Below are 17,067 nucleotides of genomic sequence, written 5' to 3' on the forward strand. Positions count from 1 at the left end.
CTTCGGTTAAGATGAAATATGCATATATGCAACATTACGTGTTACAGGCAGTGGGCAAGTGTCTACAAAGTTACATTGCGGTACAATCAATTTTGAACGTGGCACGTATTCAAGCAAAGCGTTCGGCTCTATCCATCAGCACACTGTTCGACGAACCAAGACGTCGAGCCTCGCGACTCGAACCACGAGGTTTGTTGACTGTTGACCCTGGGTGAGATGTGCTAGCAGGATTCGTGGCCGTGGCCACGTTGCTTCGCTGGACGACCGATACACCCCCTCCTGAACGCTTAGGATTCGAAGCTTCGTCGGCAAGGAATTTGCGAAGGTCCTGAACCGAACGCTTGCCAAGGGCTGAGCTCTCCTCCTGATGTCAGTTGCTTCTCGCTGGAGTCATCTGAACAAACCTCTCGGCTCTCCGAACCTCCCATAGATGTATGGCCACGTCTGCGCCTGCTGATTGCAAACGCTCTGGATGTAGCCTCATCTTCCTCTTCCTGGAACGGGCCCACGCCAGCCTTATGTGGTCAGCAGATGTCTATGGAATCGGTACACACTGTTCTGTTCGCACGACCTCTATCCCTCAGCATCTCAATTCTTTCATGAGCGGTGAGGCGTTGATTTGTGGGGGACGTAGGACCGGTAGGCGAGGCGGGCGTTTCCTCGAAATCAACATCTGACTCGAGTCCAGCCTCGTAGGCTTCCAAAAACTTGTTCTCTTCGCCTCCTAGAATAATCAGTACGTGCTACCACTTGCGTTGGACCCTCAGCCCACATACCAATCTTATAGAGACCGTCTTCTCGGTCAAGTCTGCGCTGGCGGCGCTGCTTCTTATTGAACTTCCGCGTCTTTCCTCCCTCATCATCCTCGTCCGACATGAACTCGTTACCGTGGCGCTTGCGTCGATAGTAACCCTCAGTCATCTTCTTGGCCTCGGCTTCGATTCGAGCATCGTCTTCACGTGTGATCTCACTGTGGGAAGGTCAATGGGTCGCCCAGTCCCAACGCACTTACCGATGCTTTTCCGCTGCTTGCATGGCCAGTCTGCTTTTCTCCTCCGCCGTCAGAGCAGCATCATCGACCAGCTCCTTGATGTAGCCCTCGTCGCCGGAATCTTCTTCGTCGTCCCCTTCATCTTTCTGGGGAAAGAACCACCCATTGTCTTCATCGCTCTCCTCAGCTTGCTCATCCACGAAGTTAACCCTCCCCTTCCTCGACTCTGCAAGAGCTCCCGCGTCCAGCACATCAAAAGCATTGACTTCTTTAGCTTTCACCATTGACAGATTACCAGCATCGCCTGGTGACTCTGCACTGGCCAACCCGCGGCGCCTCAAACGAGCGAAGTTTGCTTGTGTCGGGCTGGTCTCGAAGTGAGAACTCGAGTTCAGCACCGTGGATGAGGGGAGTACGCTGGCCGGTTCATGCGGAGCGTTTTCTATACTGACTGACGACCTTGGAGCGGCGTCTTCCATGCTGGGCGAACTGCGTTCGGCTGGTCGAGTCTGAGTAAAGAACCTTGGATCAGCGCGGGGGAGGTCCATTACTCACCCCTGAGAATTGAGATAGCGCTGCCCTTCATCTGGCTCTTTTCCTGCCTCTGCACCTGCCTCAGTCTCCCCAGCTATCAGCGCCTTATCTCGCAATGCTTGGCTCTCCGATATGCTGACACTAGGCAGGAGAGCTTCTGCAGGAAGTAGACCAGCCTCCTGGTGTCGTAGGCCAGCGAAAGCGTCATCACTCTTTGACGTTAGCGCCTCAGGCGAAACCGCACTTACCTGAAAGCGTGATTGCGGTGGCTGAGTTTCTCCAAAAAGTTGGGAAAACCCTCCATCGACTGACCCGAAGCCGGCGAGATCAAGGGAGCCCGAGGGCTCCTTGGTGCTCGGTGGCTTATCACCAACGGGCTTCTGGGTCTGGGCATGGTCGACACCATCCTCCTCATCTTCCGATTCGAACGCGACACGACGGGGAGCGCGCGTCCTCGATTTCCTCAGCCTAAGAGTGGCCAGCTCGTCGTCCCCTTCGTCATCCTCGGTGTGGCGATCCCCCTCAACAACGAGCGGACTGAGGACATCAATGGTTTCGCCGATAATGGTTGTGTCCCCATGTTGATCGGCGGAATCTCCGTCATCTTCATGTTCGCTGGACGACGCTACCGACTGTTGCTGATCGACATAATCGTCGTCGCTGTCACTACCATCTGCCGGCTGGCTGTCTAACGCTGGAAGCAAATGCACAGCTGCTAAGGGCTCTTTCGGGGGAAGTTGTCTAGCAGCTCCGTATCTAGCCTCCTTTTCCTTGGACAGCTTGTTGGCCTGCTCCTGATGATGCCGGAGTAGATTGTCGTTTACCTGAGTCTGCTGCACTGGCTCATCACGTCCTTGTTTCTGTCCGGCGGGTCGTGACCCGGCGTTTCTACGTTTCAAATTCGCGTGACCAAACTCTTGCGCTGCATACTCCGCGTGCGTCTCAGTGAGCGATTTCTTGGGCTTGTGCTTTCCGGACATCTTGGAGAAATGCTGTTGCCTTCTAGAGGGTGCCGATACAGCACTCGTGCGATTGAAGATAGCCAGAGCATTGGGCGCTTGTCGCTCCTTCCCCGAAGCATTGGGTTCGGGAGTTGACAGGACTACGTCCAGTGGGTCATCTTCCGCGATTGCTTGCCGGGATGACTCCCTCTGTTGTTCCAGTGCCGCCTTCTTTCTGGCATTCAGACTCTTCCTCTTAGACGTAGCGGCCAGCACTCCGTCGAGAGTAAGCTCCTCAAGGTCATCGTCGAGCATTCCGAACTTCGGAAATTTTCCAGGCGCACGTTTCGATTGCAAAGTAGGGGAGCTCTTGGATGGAGAGGATGACGCAGGGATGATTGGACCGCAGGAAGCTTGTTGACCGTCGTGCTTTGCCGCCGAGCTTGGAGTGAATTGCTGAATATCGTCCGATTCCGGACCGCGCCCCGGAGAAGATGACGGTCTGCAGTCAGTTGAGTTTTGAATCTGGAAGAACATACTCGATGGCTACGCTGGCATTCTTCAACCATGCTGTAACTGGTCTGTAGCGTTGTTCGGGCCGCGACAACTGCAATGGGCGCTCTGAACAGTCAGAGCAATTTGGCGGGAGTTACGTACCGCGCTCAGCCTGGGCAATGTCCTTGTGCATTTGATGCCTATCGGCTTTAGACAAAGCCTTCACAGTGAGCGTTGTTCACGAATGCTGAAACTCACCTTCGGTCCTCCTTTCTGCGTTGCCATTCCTAATGTGTCGTCCTCATCAAACAGGTGGAGAGTTGTATGCTGAGCGGCAGGTTCATTCTCAGACAGACACGAGCCTCGGGGTCCTAGCAATCTACCAACCGTACCCCTGCCACCCGGATCTTGGTTCACATTGAGCGATTCCTCGAGTGTTAATTTAGTTCGTTCATGCCCTGTGGCGGGAGTAGAGGTGGGCGCCGTAGTAGACAGCGAGGTCAAGTTAGAGGTTTCAGAGGGCGATTGAGGGTGTGGACCGATTTTGCGAAGCTGGCGCAGAGCGTCCGCCAGACTCTCTTCGGTGGTTTCCTCATTCGACGCGGCATCGAGCTCCGCTACTCGTTGTCGCCAGCCAACCGTGTCGTCGCCAGTGTGCCGGGGATAAGTATTCGCGGTGTCGGGCGAAGGGTCGAGATCTGCAAACAGCAAGCTGTTCTCCTGCTGGTGATCGCGTTCAACTGCGGTACGACCGTACGTGCGCTTCTTCACCACCGGTAGCGATTCTGGCGAATCCAAAGGCGTAGTCATGGCGGTGAGCGCAGCAAAGGCGTGTTGCGGTCAGAAAAACACGATGGGCATTAGGATAAGAACGCGTCGAGATACCTGACAGCCGCACGACGCGTCCACGAAAACAATGGTCACGTGACTCGTCATCAGTGCGTGCAGGGTGCGACGCCTGCTTGACGTCAACGGTGCGCATTGAAGACAGCCGGCATTCCCCCTTATCCCTTTGCTCAAGTAGCCATCAGTCTTTGCTGTCATGTCTGGGGCATTATCCAACTCCCCCAAGGACTCGGGTGGTAACCAAACCACTTCGGACCAGCGTCAGAAGATTCTTGTAACTGGCTGGCGCAAGTAAGCTTGCAACCGCCCTGTAAACGCTCGCTAACCCTTGTTAGAGCTGGCAAGTCTTCCTGCATCAAGACAGTTTTCCAGAATCTCCCTGTGAAGGACGTCCCATACATAGGTATTACGCAGAAGTTAGAGAAGGTGGACTATGAGTACGTCTCTTGCGTGGCGCTCGCTGGCACTGTTCTGACGGGAAGCACGATAGTTCCGTTACAGATATGGGACACGCCGTCGAACTTCGAGCTCGATCAGCTGGACGCACCCCTGGCTTCATTCTCAACTATCGTCTATGTCATGGATATGCAGGTTCGTGACGACTTCGGCGGTGGAAGCTGACCATGCAAGGCCGATGACTCCTATCATGAAGCCATCCGCCAGGCTGTTTATGTCTTTCTGCGTGGATATCTCGCGAACCCGGCCATGAAGTTCTTCATCTTCGTACACAAGGCTGAGGCACTGTCTGAAGATTACAGGCAAGGTGAATGATGATTCAGGTTCTTTGTGCTGACCCATGTAGAGAACTTCGTGGAAGTGCAAAGCGGCCTTCAAGAAGAGCTCGAGGACTTTCACTACCCGTCGCTGCAGCAATATGCGGGCGCTCTCGATCTGTCTGACCCGAACACGTGCAACAGTATCTTCAGCCATCTTTCCACCGAAGTCAAGCCGGAGATGACGAGTGTCCATGACACTCTGTTGCGCGACGCATGGAGCCGCGTCGTTCAGAAGAACATGGAGATGCTACCCTCCGTGGAAGCCCTGCTTCTGAACTTCACTGAAGTGAGTACTGCACATGATGATCTGCTGATTTGTTAGACGTCCGGCATGGACAATTCGTATCTGTTTGACATCAACTCTGGGGTTGTACTTGCCACCGATAACCGGCACCGGAACGAGGCTACAATGGAGCAAGTGACAGAGTATCTCTCCCGATTCTTGCAGTTCCGTGACATCTACAAGTGAGTGGAGCCTGTTTGTTACGGCGCATGACTGCGTGCTGACGCTGCACAAGGGCTTTAGGATCTGCAACATCTTCAGGAGCTGCACCTGGTGGGGGCAATGATATTGCATTGGTGGATAGTGAAGACACGGAGGCCCCGTGGATGACTCAATCAACGCGTTTGTTACCAAACACCACAATATCTCTCTGGCAGTTTACACCGTGAGTGATCGTGACGCTGTGGGAGAAGGTGCTGACATTTGTCGTAGACAGTTAGCGCTGGTTGTGCTACTGCACACGGACACCTGGCAATCACGGCGGGGCATGATTGAGTATAACCTAACCTTTCTTCGCCAAGGTATCAGGCGCATTCTGATGGAAGTTTAGTGCCAGCTATGTATTGTTGCGTTGTACACTGGGCCGGGTGCACGAGAGGCACCGCGGTCGGAGTCTCCAGGAGTGCAAATGTCTCGAAACGCAGAGCGTGTAGCATCGAGCTCAAACGGCACGGCCGCAGCCGGCGGAAGCATTTCCCGAACGCGTCGCGATCGGACGTCACTGACCCCTACTGATATCGGCCACATCCATACCTCTATGTACTCGAGTCGCGTCACCGTTGACCACTACTTGCGAGATCGCACTACAACTCAATCAGTCTTCATAGCGCCTATCCTTACAGCGGCAGGATGGCAGCTGTCTCTGAAGAGGAAGTGGAGGCTTTTCTGAGTTCTCTTCGCGCCGCAGGTATGTTCCACGTGCACAATATGCGCATCCACTTTCCGAAGCTGACCCCGGCAGATGTGGATAAGAAGGTGAACCTCATCCAGCTTTGGGGCATAAAGCTTGAAGATCTTGAAGTTCTCCCAGACCGCTCCATTGATGCGATCACTCTTCTGATCAGCCCGTTTCTCCGCTCACCTTCGCACCTCTTGGTGACGTCGACGTTGTCTTCGTTCCTTCCTCACTTCATTCCTCTCATCCCGTCATGCCAGGCGCACTCCCACCTCCGAGTGGCGGTCCTATCGCTCCTTCCTTCTCTCATGGAGAAGCTCAACGACCCCAAGGACAAGGTTCACGGGCCGGCTCGAATCTGTGTTTCGTTACTCGGAGCCAAGTGCTATGAGATCGAAACCCCCCAAATCGCGCCATCAGTGAAAGGAAAGGAGAAAGACTCTTTGACTACTGTGTGGGAGACCGCGGTCAAGGATACCATGGGAAGCCGGGGCGTGCGGGCCAAGCTGGAGATTCTGAAGATTCTAGCGAAGCTACGGAACGAACCAGTTGCGAAACTCCCTTTGAAACCGTGGCTTCCCAGTCTGGTAGCGCTCCTAGAAGACTCGGACGGAAGTGTCCGCGACAGTGCCCGAGAGGTGAGTCAAATTTGGCCCTTGGATTACTAACGGCAGACTGTTGTCGAGTTGCTCTCACCGCCGTCCACTCCAGCTGCGGCCCGTTCGGAGTTGAAGAAACTAATGCTGGCTCGTGGGGTTCGAAAGTCAATATCAGACAGCATAATAGCCCGTGTGCTAGGAGGGACTGCGATCGCAGGAACGAACACCCCTGCTAGGGCAAGCGCTTCGACCCCAGCAACCTTGAGTGCGACTGCTGTGCGCGATGGACCGACATCCGCAACCTCGGCCGACGTCGTGGACGTCGTTTACGTATGTGACCAACTTTGACGCTATGGGCGTAGCAGGCATAGTAGCTGATACAGGCAGATTGCGAGCGCAAAGGATCTCGAGAACGAATTCAAAGCCATGATCCCTCACTTTGCCGTACGTGCTGCTTATCGAAAGTGAGGTCTGACAAGGACTAGGGCAAAGAAACTGAGCATAATTGGGGGCCCCGTGAACGGGCGGTCATTCGCATACGAGGCATGCTACGAGGGAAGGCATTCCTCACCCAACCTGAAGCCTTCTTGCAAGGTCTCAAGGCCGGTCTTGTGGAGGGTTTGGTGAAAACTGTGATTACTTGTGATCGGGGCGGCCTACTGACGACATCAGCTCTTGAGCCTTCGCACGACAGTCGCCCAACAATCATGCGCGTTGGTGCAAGAGCTCGCCGAGGCTCTGGGCCCATCTTTGGATCCGTCGCTCGACCTTCTACTCCCTACGTTGGGGAAGATGGCGTAAGTAGCGAAGTTCGGACGCCAGAATTCGCGCTGACGCGCAGCGGATTGACGAAGCGAATTGTCGCCGGAAAGTCGCAGAGAGCTGTCACTGCGATTTTGGTGCACACTTCACCAACGCCGGCCAAACTGATAGGGCACATCAGTGCTGCCATACAGGATAAGAGTGTCCAGACACGCCAGTACGGAGCTGGGCATCTGAAAACCTATCTCGAGGCTCAGGTCGAGGGTCACCGCGGGCTCGTCGAAGGGACATCGGGTGTGCTGGAGCAGATCCAGCAGCTCCTCCAAAGGTGTCTGGCTGATACAAACCCTCTCGTTCGAGAGCAGGGCCGGCTAGCTTTCTGGAGCTTTGAAAAGGTGTGGCCCACCTACGCCTCTACGTTGTTGGCCGCTTTAGACGGCTCGGCTCGAAAACAACTCGAGAAAGCCAATCCTCGCGCAGGAAGTACCCCCGGGGCCGCCAGGATCTCTCAGCCCAAGACCCCCCGCAGTTCGGCTATGAGTGCTTTACTGGCTGCAAAACGTGCTCAAGCCGCTCAGATTGCAGCCAAGCGTGCAGCGGAGGGCGAAGATCCTAGCCAGCCGATAATCGAGACCTTGCCTTTAGACGGCACCCCCAACAGGGCGCCAAAAAGCCCGCCCTCCGCGCCCAGCGAAGGAACCGTGACACCCAAAGGCGGCCTGGAGTCACCGACTCCAGCCTTTTCGTCACCCAACGTTTCGGCGCGAGTCGCTGGGACCGGCGAGGCCGCCAGTAATACAGTTGTCACCTCTAGCCTCCGCCCACCAGAAGCGAACAGCCTGATGTCTACTCCAGCGCCAGGTCTTGAAAACGCGAGGTCCAACGGCTCGAGACCTGAGACACCCGCGAACATTCCCGAAGGCCCCAACTTGATCGAGCAGCAAACTGGCCCGGGCAGCACTTTGCAGAGTTCGGTCGGCTCCAGCGCCGTTGCTGCCCCTGGTCAGCAGACGCCGAGAACCAACATGCGCAAAAGCGGCATTCCGGTTCGATCTCCCCCGCGAAATGGCTCTTCGCCTTCCTCCACCCCCCCAAGGTCAGTGCAGCGATCGTCTTTCACCTCTTCGCACTCTAAGGCGTCGACATTGTCCAGAGCGTTGTCTCAAAGCCCATCTCTCAAGATTGACTCGAGTAGCGTTGCGTTCTTGGAGAGCGAAACGCCAACCAAAGGCCTTTACCCCTCTGGGTTCCCTGCTCGCCTCCCCCATCACGATGTGCGCCGGGTATCGCACCGAGCAGTTGATCCCTCCACGACTTCCATGGATCACCTCCCAAACTCCCCCGCGGATGAGCAGATCCGGGCCCAAGCAGCTCAGGCTTTTTCAGCCGCCCAGCAGCTGCTCGACTTCGACGATGATGAAGACGCCATGGCTGAAGTTCCAGTGACCCCTCTCCGACCCATTGTGAAACCGACGACCCCTTCGATGTATCGCACCCCCACCTCTGCCTACAGTGGACCATTGAAGCAGCCGTGGGAAGACTCCCCGAGAGCTATGACGCCGACGCTACTGAAGGCACTGCAGAGCAGGGGATTCGAACGCAGTTGGTGGACTGAACGCCGCAAACTGCTCGATCAGATGGCTATGTTGAAGCGGGAGCAGTCATCAGCAGGGGACAGCATCGAGGAGGATGTTAAGCACCTGACCTTGGGAAAGCCCTCGGTGTCCAATCTGCAATCCATTGCTCTATTCTGCACGGCGCACCCGACAGATTCATTAGAGGATTCGACGAGGAACCACTACGCCAGCTCTAGAAGCCTCTGGTCGCACACGCGCTTGTTCGATCGCATATTTGAAGGGTTGGTTAACCTCCTCCGCCCGGGATTGGTGATTACAGCGAAAGTCGGGTAGCGTTAGCTAACGATTGACAGGCAACCGATGTTCTGGAGCAAGGCATGGTGACCCTCTGGGAATTGGTACAAAACCAGTGGTCACTGTGCGAGGATCGTGAGGATGCGTTACTGGATTCTCTATTCCAGTTGAGGACATCAACAAACGGCATGATTCTGGAAGCCACCAACGCAATGATCTCACTTCTTACGGAAGTGTGTGACCCCCCGTTTCTGTTGTCTCTCCTTCACGCTGCGCTCGAAAGATTTATCAGCACTGTGAGGACGGGCACAGGGTTTACCAGCAGAGACCAGGTCTACGGTGAACGCGCCGCTGCTGCAGGGTACAGCTTCGCTCTGAACGCCATGGGGATGTGCATATTGCATCTTCCTCAAGAAGCAGTGGAAGTCGAAGCGAAACAGCTAGCAGGTCCTGTTATGGAGGCCCTACGGCTGGACTCTTCTTGTGCGGTCATGGCTCGGCAAGCGGCTCACCGAGTGATTCTTGCAGTGCAGTGTGTAATCACGGATGATGTCCGCACATTGGCTCTATTTCCCCGCCTCTCGACTGGCCAGCGAAGCTTTGCCACCTACCTCATGCAACAGAACGGAGTTATGGGCAGGGCTGACGACGAGGCAGAGGCCGACGCTCGGCGGCGGACTGTCTTGAACGAGCTGATCGGAGGTCTGGCCAAAGGCACGCGCGGCTCCATATGATTTAGCGCGCGATCATAGCTAGTTCACTGCGTCCGCCGATGTTCATATCGTAGATGTACGTACTGTGCAGAGCCTTTGTGCGAATACCAAAGACCGAAACTGCAGCAACCGATCTACAAGTGTCAGCAACATGACATTCATCTGTCGGACTTGTTGTGGGTCGCAAACGAAGTCGAAACGAAGGCGTTGGGCATTCTGCCTGCGCTGTTGCCAAGGACTCATTCGGAAAGGGAGGCAACGTGGCAAGTTTCTCTGGCACGTGCCATGGAGGCGGAGTTGGAATTCGCCCGCCTGACGGTTCTGGTCATGGGAGGAGGGCAGTATATTGTCATCTCTTGTCCAGTCTCTTGTCCGACAACCGTGGGAAAGCTTGGATCTAGGCAAGGCCGTCTCCGACCGCTTGTCCGATCTCTTGTCCAATATCTTGTCCAACAACCGTGGGAAAGCTTGGATCTAGGCAAGGCCGTCTCCGACCGCTTGTCCGATCTCTTGTCCAATCTCTTGTCCAACAACCGTGGGAAAGCTTGGATCTAGGCAAAGTCTCCTCCCTTCCACCGGTTCACTCGTCGTGAGAGGGCGGGACCGAGGCCTTGTTCTCCGTGCCAATGTGGCATCTCGCAGCCGCTCGGTGGGGAAATCACAGGCTGTGCATGTTCACATTTGGTAAGACGTCCAATATGGCTTTTGGACCGCAGTTGAACAGGCTGTATCTCGCTCATTTCTGCTCTTTTTTTCCTGATTTTCTGGGCACATAGATGAGAAGACGCTCCTCTTCATATACGTTGCACTATCGCAGCTCGATCTTGCGTCGTTTTCAAGATAGCAACACCACTCAACAGGCCGTATCACGCTCGTTTCGGCTGATTTTGTGGATAGTTAGTTGAGAAAACGCTGCGCTTCCTAATAATTGCACCATCGCCCCTCAACCTTGCGTCGTTCGCGAGATATTGGCACGTGCTTCTTCATCTGTTGTTAGTTCAATTTTTGGCGCTCTTCCATGGCTACTAAGGGTGTTTGCGGGCCATCGTTAATGAGTGGAAGCGAGTCGAGTACACAAGAACGGCCAGAAACACCGAGTCGGAACTCCTCTTGGGCTTGAACAGACATTTTCACAACACAGAGATTGAACTCGCCTGCCACGTATTGAATTTCCCCATGCGGTCGAATTCACCGGCATCAGACAGGCAGTAAAGATCAAGCCCCAGTTCCGGTAATGTCCTGGACAGGCTGAGCGGGAGATCGGAGAGTGCCTTATGAAAATATCAGGGACTCCCTCAGTGGGTAAACGTGCGGAAAGAGACTCCCTCGGCGGTGAATGCACGGCCTCAGCCCCTCGCTGGTGAACTTGCCACCGGAGCCCGGTGTTGACAAATCTAAGGACTCACAACGCGATCGAAGAAGTGCTCAAGAGTCTGTAGGAGGTCGAAGGTCTTTAGGCACTATCACAGCCGGTGCGACAGTTGATGCAAGAACTGGCACGGTGCAACACACATGAAAGCGCACTCTCTTGTGCGCTCTCAAGAGGATATGCACTAGACAGAGCTTCACCACCATGCCTCTCAGAACCCACCATGTGTAGGGCCCTATGAGCAGCCATCTCTACCGCCGCTGTTTATTAACAGGTCTAATGTGTAAAGGTGAGTACGAAGTCCTAAGATTCAATGAGAGGAAGTTGCTCGAGACATCCTTTGGCATTGAGGTCGAACATCTCGTCTTGTGCGGTGTTCCACCTCTCCTTCGCCAGGCTCCGCACATTGCACCCTCCATGACTCCTATCGCACGCCTGCTTAGCTTGGGTCCTGGCCGGACGGCACAGTGCAGACTCGAGTGCCCAGCTCATTGTGACTAGTGATATGATGAAAGCTGTATGGAGGCATGTATGGAGGCATTGCTGTATGCCTCGCCCGGTGGGGTCAATGGTCGACGCTGGACGCTTTGTGAGAGCCCGCCCCTTCATGGAAAGATAGAAAGTTTATAAAACCGCATACTCAGGGGAAGTGACTGCCGTTCCTCGAGCCAGAGGACCGGATTTTGCCGCAAACATGTCCAATTTGATTCCGTGATACCATGGTAGTCATCTACTTTTAAAATCCTTGCTCGGCCGCAGTGTTTCCCACCAAACGCGTCTCGTGCGGCCGTGTGCGTGTGGTACGGCTAATTGCCTTTGACAGCATGCACTTTGCACGGCCGAGGCCGATAATTTGGCATCACAACAGCCACATTCATCTAGCATGGCGGAAGGTGGGTGGCGGAAGTTGTGGTGCAAGCAGTTGCTCTGTGACCCGTCTACCCTCAGCACCAGTCTCCTCGTTGGCTTGGTTGAATGCCAGGGGAGCGGCTTGCGTGCTCCTGATATTATATAGGTTGACCCAGGAAAGGCTCTCGGGAGCGTTCAATGTCGAGACAGGACATACAGAGACGCACCATACCCCCAGAACTGGGCCCCGTGGGTGAAAGGCAAATGCTCCCAACTCCAGCAACTCTTGCACTTTCTGGCTGGTCTGAGAGGACGCATACAGGGCCTTTCAACGGCGCAACAAGAGGACGTCAGACAAATGAGCAGGGTTTCTTGATCAAGTACGCAACGCCTCTAACAATGCCAAACCAAGTGCGCAACGCCTCTAACAATGCTAAACCAGGTACGCAACGCCTCTAACAATGCTAAACCAAGTACGCAATGCCTCTAACAATGCTAAACCAAGTACGCAACGCCTCCAACAGTGTCCCCGGCTGGATCGATGAGGCTGGGTTCGGTGCCCTCCCGCAGTTGGCCGTTATGCAAAGGGCTGGAGTATCCACAGGTCACGCCACGTGATTACCCGGTAGTAGGCGACCAACTTCTGAATCAAAGTTTTAAAACCTTAAGTCGCCGAAGCACTAAGCTTTCCCACGCTTGTATTGCACGTGGTCTTCACGTGCCCTTCACCGCTTTCCCACGGTGTGGGCTTCTCGGTAAAGGGCTCTTCCAGATTCAATGTTACCTCCGGTCCTCATTCCGTCAGTCCTATCTGCGGCCGGTCGCCGGCCGAAGGCAGCGGCTCGTAGATTTCAGGTTTCCCAAACATGTCATTTGAGATTCTGTGCGCCGCAGGTCGGAGGCAGCTTCTCGCAGATCCATTGTTTCCCACGGTCACCACCTGAGTTCCTATCCGCAGCAGGCCCTTCTCTTGGCACGTATCTCCCACGTGAAAGAGGGGAGCACGAGTCGCCACGTGCACACACTTTACCAAATCACGTGATAATCTGTGAGCCCCTCATCCCAGCTTCACTCGCCCTACGTGATGCTGTGCCTGCCCAAAGAATCTTTGCGGGACCCCGCCCGACATGTGGTGAAGGCGCCAGGTGGCTGCCTTGGCGCAACGTTCTACTGAGGGTGCTTGCTGGCGCTGAGAGTATCGATCTCACACAAATTCTCTGTTACAACGGAAGCGATGCAGTTGACATAGCCGAATGTGCTCTACCGATTACCACTGATTCATGGCATCACGACACCTTTCACCACCTCGTCGCCTCGTTTGGCAGTGTTCTTCCCCCGCGCCCTTACAGTTCCAAACAGTCGCGCCTCCTCCACAAATCTGATAAATAGAGCATGGAGACGGCTATCAATGTCGTCATCGATAGCATGGGGCTGATGTTCACCTCCATCCTCAACGCCGCTGGGGACCACCACTTGTCGGAAGCTGTCGAGCCAATCCCACAGATTAACCGACTTTCCAGAAGCCTGCCAAAGGTTGAACAAGGCTTGAAGCTCTGGGAACGCGTCTGATGCAATGTCGCCGGTGACCGGCTGGCGAGTCACTTGTGATCGCATTTGCTCCGATAGAGAGGTATCCCACGCGGCATCTGACGTGCCACTGAGGAAAACAGACGGAAAACTCAGAGCGTAAAGCGTTGAGAGTCGCGGCGCTGGGTTTTGAGTCTACACCGATCAGCAGCGAACCTTTCCGGCATAACTTACACTGAGAGCATTCTTCGTATAGGCAACCGTCGACAGCATGTCAAGCGCATGTTCAGAGCTCGGCTCCTGAAGAGTACGATTGGTGGCCAGGGCGGCTTGAAGCCTGGCCAGCTCATCGAAATGTATAGACCGGAGACAACTGTTGTGCCGGCTGTGCAGCAAGAGCCACTGTCATTAACAGACGTTCGGTATCCTTGGCACCCACCTTCATGGTCTTGAGGATGGCGAAGACGCCTCCCCCGACAACCTCTTCCTCTAAACCAATGCGCTCGTCGAAGTCCCCACCGAACTGCAGTGCTGTCTTTCGAGTGGCCTGTGAATTGGTCAGCGACTAGCGTGCACACTGACCCGTACTCTCAAAACATTCTCGAAACTGGAGGTGCCTTTGCGTAGCCGCCCGCCGCTTAGAACGTGAAGATCGATCACACTGAAGTCGGTGATTGGCCATGTTGAAAGAAAAGTCTTGATGGAGTGAACGGAAAGGAGTAGCCTGAATGGTGTATCATGATGTAAACTGGCAGAGGTAAGGCTACAGACCAATTGCGCTCACAGAGTCACATACCTCAAAACATGCACGATGTCAGCCATGGTAGTCCCGTTTATTGCCTGAGGGTTTTCAAAGTGCACGAGAAGCGGTGCGTCTCGTGAAGAGCGTTTCCACCACTCGCACACGGCTTCGATTGGTGTGAGCCCTGTTCTCTGAGCTTCTGCAGCCTGTTATCAGATGAGTACTATCAAGCAAGAGCTAGCGCTCACTCACCGCTTCTCCCATCAGGCTTACAGCGATGGCTCTCGTCACCCCACCCATGTCCCCTGTTCCGCGGCAATCAACTGTGACAGCATGCTCGATGATTTCAGGCAGCTCTCTCTGTACAGAAGCCGACAGGTCTGTCATCAGCTTTGCGCTGGCCGATCCACTGACTTTCCACCAAGGCAACTGGCAGCCTTCCGTATTGGGACCCTGCCGGCGAGGGCTTATTACAACCACTGACCCACTCAAATATCTCTTTCACTTGCTCAACAGAGCGGCTGTTCTCCACAGACTGGCAGTCAGCTTAGCGTGGACACTACACGTGAGCGTACGAGATAGGCATTCTCCAGGGAAGAACAAGTTTCTGATTCTACCATTCCTAGTTGTGGAGGTCGCTCGCCAATGCGTCGCTTCTTCCTTGGTAGTACGAAGACGCCCTGGAGTTAGAGTTATGCATCGAAGTGAAGGAAGCTGAAGAATGCTCACCTCATTGAGAGAATGAAGTTCTTCCCTAATCATTCTGCACAGCGAGCTGTTGAGATGAGTGAATGAGCAATCACGAGAAACATGCAACACAAACAAAGGTGGAGGTGCAGGAAACCCTGAAGAAGTGAACGCAGCGGTGGAGGTCGTACCAGGACACGGATTTTGTTCCAGTTGAACAGACACAGAACGGTGCAACAGACTACCCTCGAGCTTTGACATCTCCCTCCCGGCAACTTGGTTCCGCTCACTGCCTTGGGTCCAACTGTAATGCTGCATTACACGCATAGGGACCACGATCTATGCTGAAATCGATCCGAAGCGTTACAACAGCCATGACATCGAAACTTCCTCCTCGTCCGGTGGTCGCCGTTGTGGGGACAACGGGCGTAGGCAAGTCACAGCTGGCGGTATCTTTAGCAAGAAGCCTCAAGGAAACAGACGATATTCGAAAAGCTGTGATTTTGTCTGCAGACTCGATGCAGCTGTACAAGGGGCTAGATGTTATCACGAACAAAGTCACCGAGGAGGAGAAAGGGGGTGTCGAGCATTGGGGGCTTGACGTTGTTCAGCCGGGCGAAGGGGGTAGTTGGGAATTGGGCAGATGGTGCAAAGAAGCAGAGCGCAAGGTGAGTGCTTGACACCTACGTCTTTACTGAGCGCCCAGATGGAGAGTCTGCCAGACTTTACCCTTCCAATTATTTGTGGAGGAACTCATTACTTCATCCAACATTTCCTTTTTCCACCGAAAGAACTATCTTTCGATCGATCTCGCGACCAGCAGGAGGCACGTGCCTCAAATCCTCTGGCTACACGATGGACACCTCCCGGTCCGTGCCCTCCGACACCCGCAAGCATGTCCCCGGAACTTCGTAGGCTGTTAGACACCTTCTGGACAACTGAGGCTTCATTTCCTGAAGCGGACTCTGCTGCCGCCGAGTCTGTGGGCACATCCCCTTGTTCGCGACCTACCATAACCAACAATCACGAGCTGTTATGCTTGTGGCAAGTCTTGGATTGTATCGATCCCGATGAAGCCAAACGGTGGCACTGGAAGGACGGAAGGAAAGTCCGAAGGGGCATCGAAAGGTGGTGGGAACGGGGTGGCCGCAAAGTCGAACCACAGACCTTTACGATGAGGGGTGCTACAGAAGGTCGGCAAGCTAGGTGTGTTTGTGACTCTTTGTTGTTGCTAACGGTAAGATTTAGAACGCTCCTGTTCTGGGTCTATGAAAGCATGGATTCCCTCAAGCCCAGGCTTGATGGCCGTGTCGATCGCATGGTCGCGAACGGCCTCCTGCGAGAGATAGAAGAACTTCGCCAGATCGCAATCCATTTGTATGGGTCTGCACAGAACACAGATCACTCAGAAGGTATCTTTCAAGCCATCGGTCAGTGCAATGTAGGAACCGAGCTTACAGCAGGCTACAAAGAATTTGCCAATCTTCACCTACCTCAGGAGCATCCAGAGACGGATAAGCAGTTCCAGACGATGCTGGATCGCATGAAAGTGTCAACCCATCAATACGCCAAGTCGCAAATTAAGTGGATAAAGAAGCAGCTGCTGCCAGCGGTCAAGGAGGCGCGAGATCTGGGAGGGGATGTTCATCTATATGTCGTACCCGGAGGGCCGGCTGGGGAAGCCATTGCTCGAACAGTCCTCGATGGTGCGTGGACGCGTAACAGGCAGGGCTGACACCTCCAGCTTTTCTGCAAGGCAAGACCCTTCCAGACCCTCAGACAACTGGTCACCCGAATGCATCTTTGCTCACTCAGTCGCTCTTTCAGGTCACCGGGCGAATCCCTGATACGGCAGAGTGCGTCCATGATTTCCATGAAGGGACACAGCTGACCTCACAGACGTCAGATCTTGAACGCTCGGAGGGTCTGCGACGTATGCTCTGAACCAGGGAATCCATATTCCGTTAAAGCAGCGGAGTGGCAAGAGCATCTGAAGTCAAGGATACATCGACGGTGAGTAAATCACCAAGTGGCGAATTAACATGCTATAGGAAGTCCAAGTTTATAACTTTGTCAAGGGAAGAGTGGATTGAAGAACAACGACGTAAGGGGCTGGCTAAGAAGGCTGCAAGATCGAATCTCCGCGAGAATGGCAGTATAACAGAGGCGAACCAGGCCTAGCCCTTA

At 54.4% G+C, this 17,067-nt stretch overlaps 5 protein-coding genes across 5 annotated transcripts; 3 read left to right on the forward strand and 2 right to left on the reverse strand.

Annotated features, from left to right (window-relative positions):
• Window positions 1-109: 109 nt before the first annotated feature.
• On the reverse strand, window positions 110-3,771 carry A1Q1_06062 (uncharacterized protein; the record flags this gene model as incomplete). Its single annotated transcript, XM_014321271.1, has 9 exons — window positions 110-328; window positions 405-494; window positions 555-724; window positions 777-970; window positions 1,013-1,480; window positions 1,547-2,968; window positions 3,006-3,036; window positions 3,124-3,181; window positions 3,220-3,771. The coding sequence occupies 9 exons, from the start codon at window positions 3,769-3,771 to the stop codon at window positions 110-112; spliced, it is 3,204 nt and encodes a 1,067-aa protein (XP_014176746.1).
• A 232-nt stretch (window positions 3,772-4,003) lies between these two features.
• On the forward strand, window positions 4,004-9,727 carry A1Q1_06063 (uncharacterized protein; the record flags this gene model as incomplete). The annotated part of the gene is made up of 13 exons (XM_014321272.1): window positions 4,004-4,098; window positions 4,143-4,244; window positions 4,298-4,398; window positions 4,460-4,570; window positions 4,610-4,869; window positions 4,987-5,048; window positions 5,102-5,251; window positions 5,694-5,773; window positions 5,828-6,399; window positions 6,448-6,690; window positions 6,748-6,804; window positions 6,846-9,008; window positions 9,053-9,727. 13 exons carry the CDS (start codon window positions 4,004-4,006, stop codon window positions 9,725-9,727), a joined length of 4,671 nt encoding a protein of 1,556 aa, XP_014176747.1.
• Window positions 9,728-12,323: 2,596 nt separating this feature from the next.
• A1Q1_06064 (uncharacterized protein) lies at window positions 12,324-12,542 on the forward strand (the record flags this gene model as incomplete). Its single annotated transcript, XM_014321273.1, has 2 exons — window positions 12,324-12,366; window positions 12,430-12,542. 2 exons carry the CDS (start codon window positions 12,324-12,326, stop codon window positions 12,540-12,542), a joined length of 156 nt encoding a protein of 51 aa, XP_014176748.1.
• Window positions 12,543-13,202: 660 nt separating this feature from the next.
• Window positions 13,203-14,580, reverse strand: A1Q1_06065 (uncharacterized protein; the record flags this gene model as incomplete). The annotated part of the gene is made up of 5 exons (XM_014321274.1): window positions 13,203-13,646; window positions 13,891-13,998; window positions 14,040-14,175; window positions 14,236-14,399; window positions 14,467-14,580. The coding sequence occupies 5 exons, from the start codon at window positions 14,578-14,580 to the stop codon at window positions 13,203-13,205; spliced, it is 966 nt and encodes a 321-aa protein (XP_014176749.1).
• Window positions 14,581-15,254: 674 nt separating this feature from the next.
• A1Q1_06066 (tRNA isopentenyltransferase) lies at window positions 15,255-17,061 on the forward strand (the record flags this gene model as incomplete). Its single annotated transcript, XM_014321275.1, has 6 exons — window positions 15,255-15,548; window positions 15,704-16,086; window positions 16,129-16,586; window positions 16,637-16,736; window positions 16,780-16,893; window positions 16,959-17,061. The coding sequence occupies 6 exons, from the start codon at window positions 15,255-15,257 to the stop codon at window positions 17,059-17,061; spliced, it is 1,452 nt and encodes a 483-aa protein (XP_014176750.1).
• Window positions 17,062-17,067: the final 6 nt, after the last annotated feature.

The sequence above is a fragment of the Trichosporon asahii genome (genome assembly GCF_000293215.1).
Source record: "Trichosporon asahii var. asahii CBS 2479 unplaced genomic scaffold scaffold00075, whole genome shotgun sequence".
Taxonomy (NCBI): Eukaryota; Fungi; Basidiomycota; class Tremellomycetes; order Trichosporonales; family Trichosporonaceae; genus Trichosporon; species Trichosporon asahii.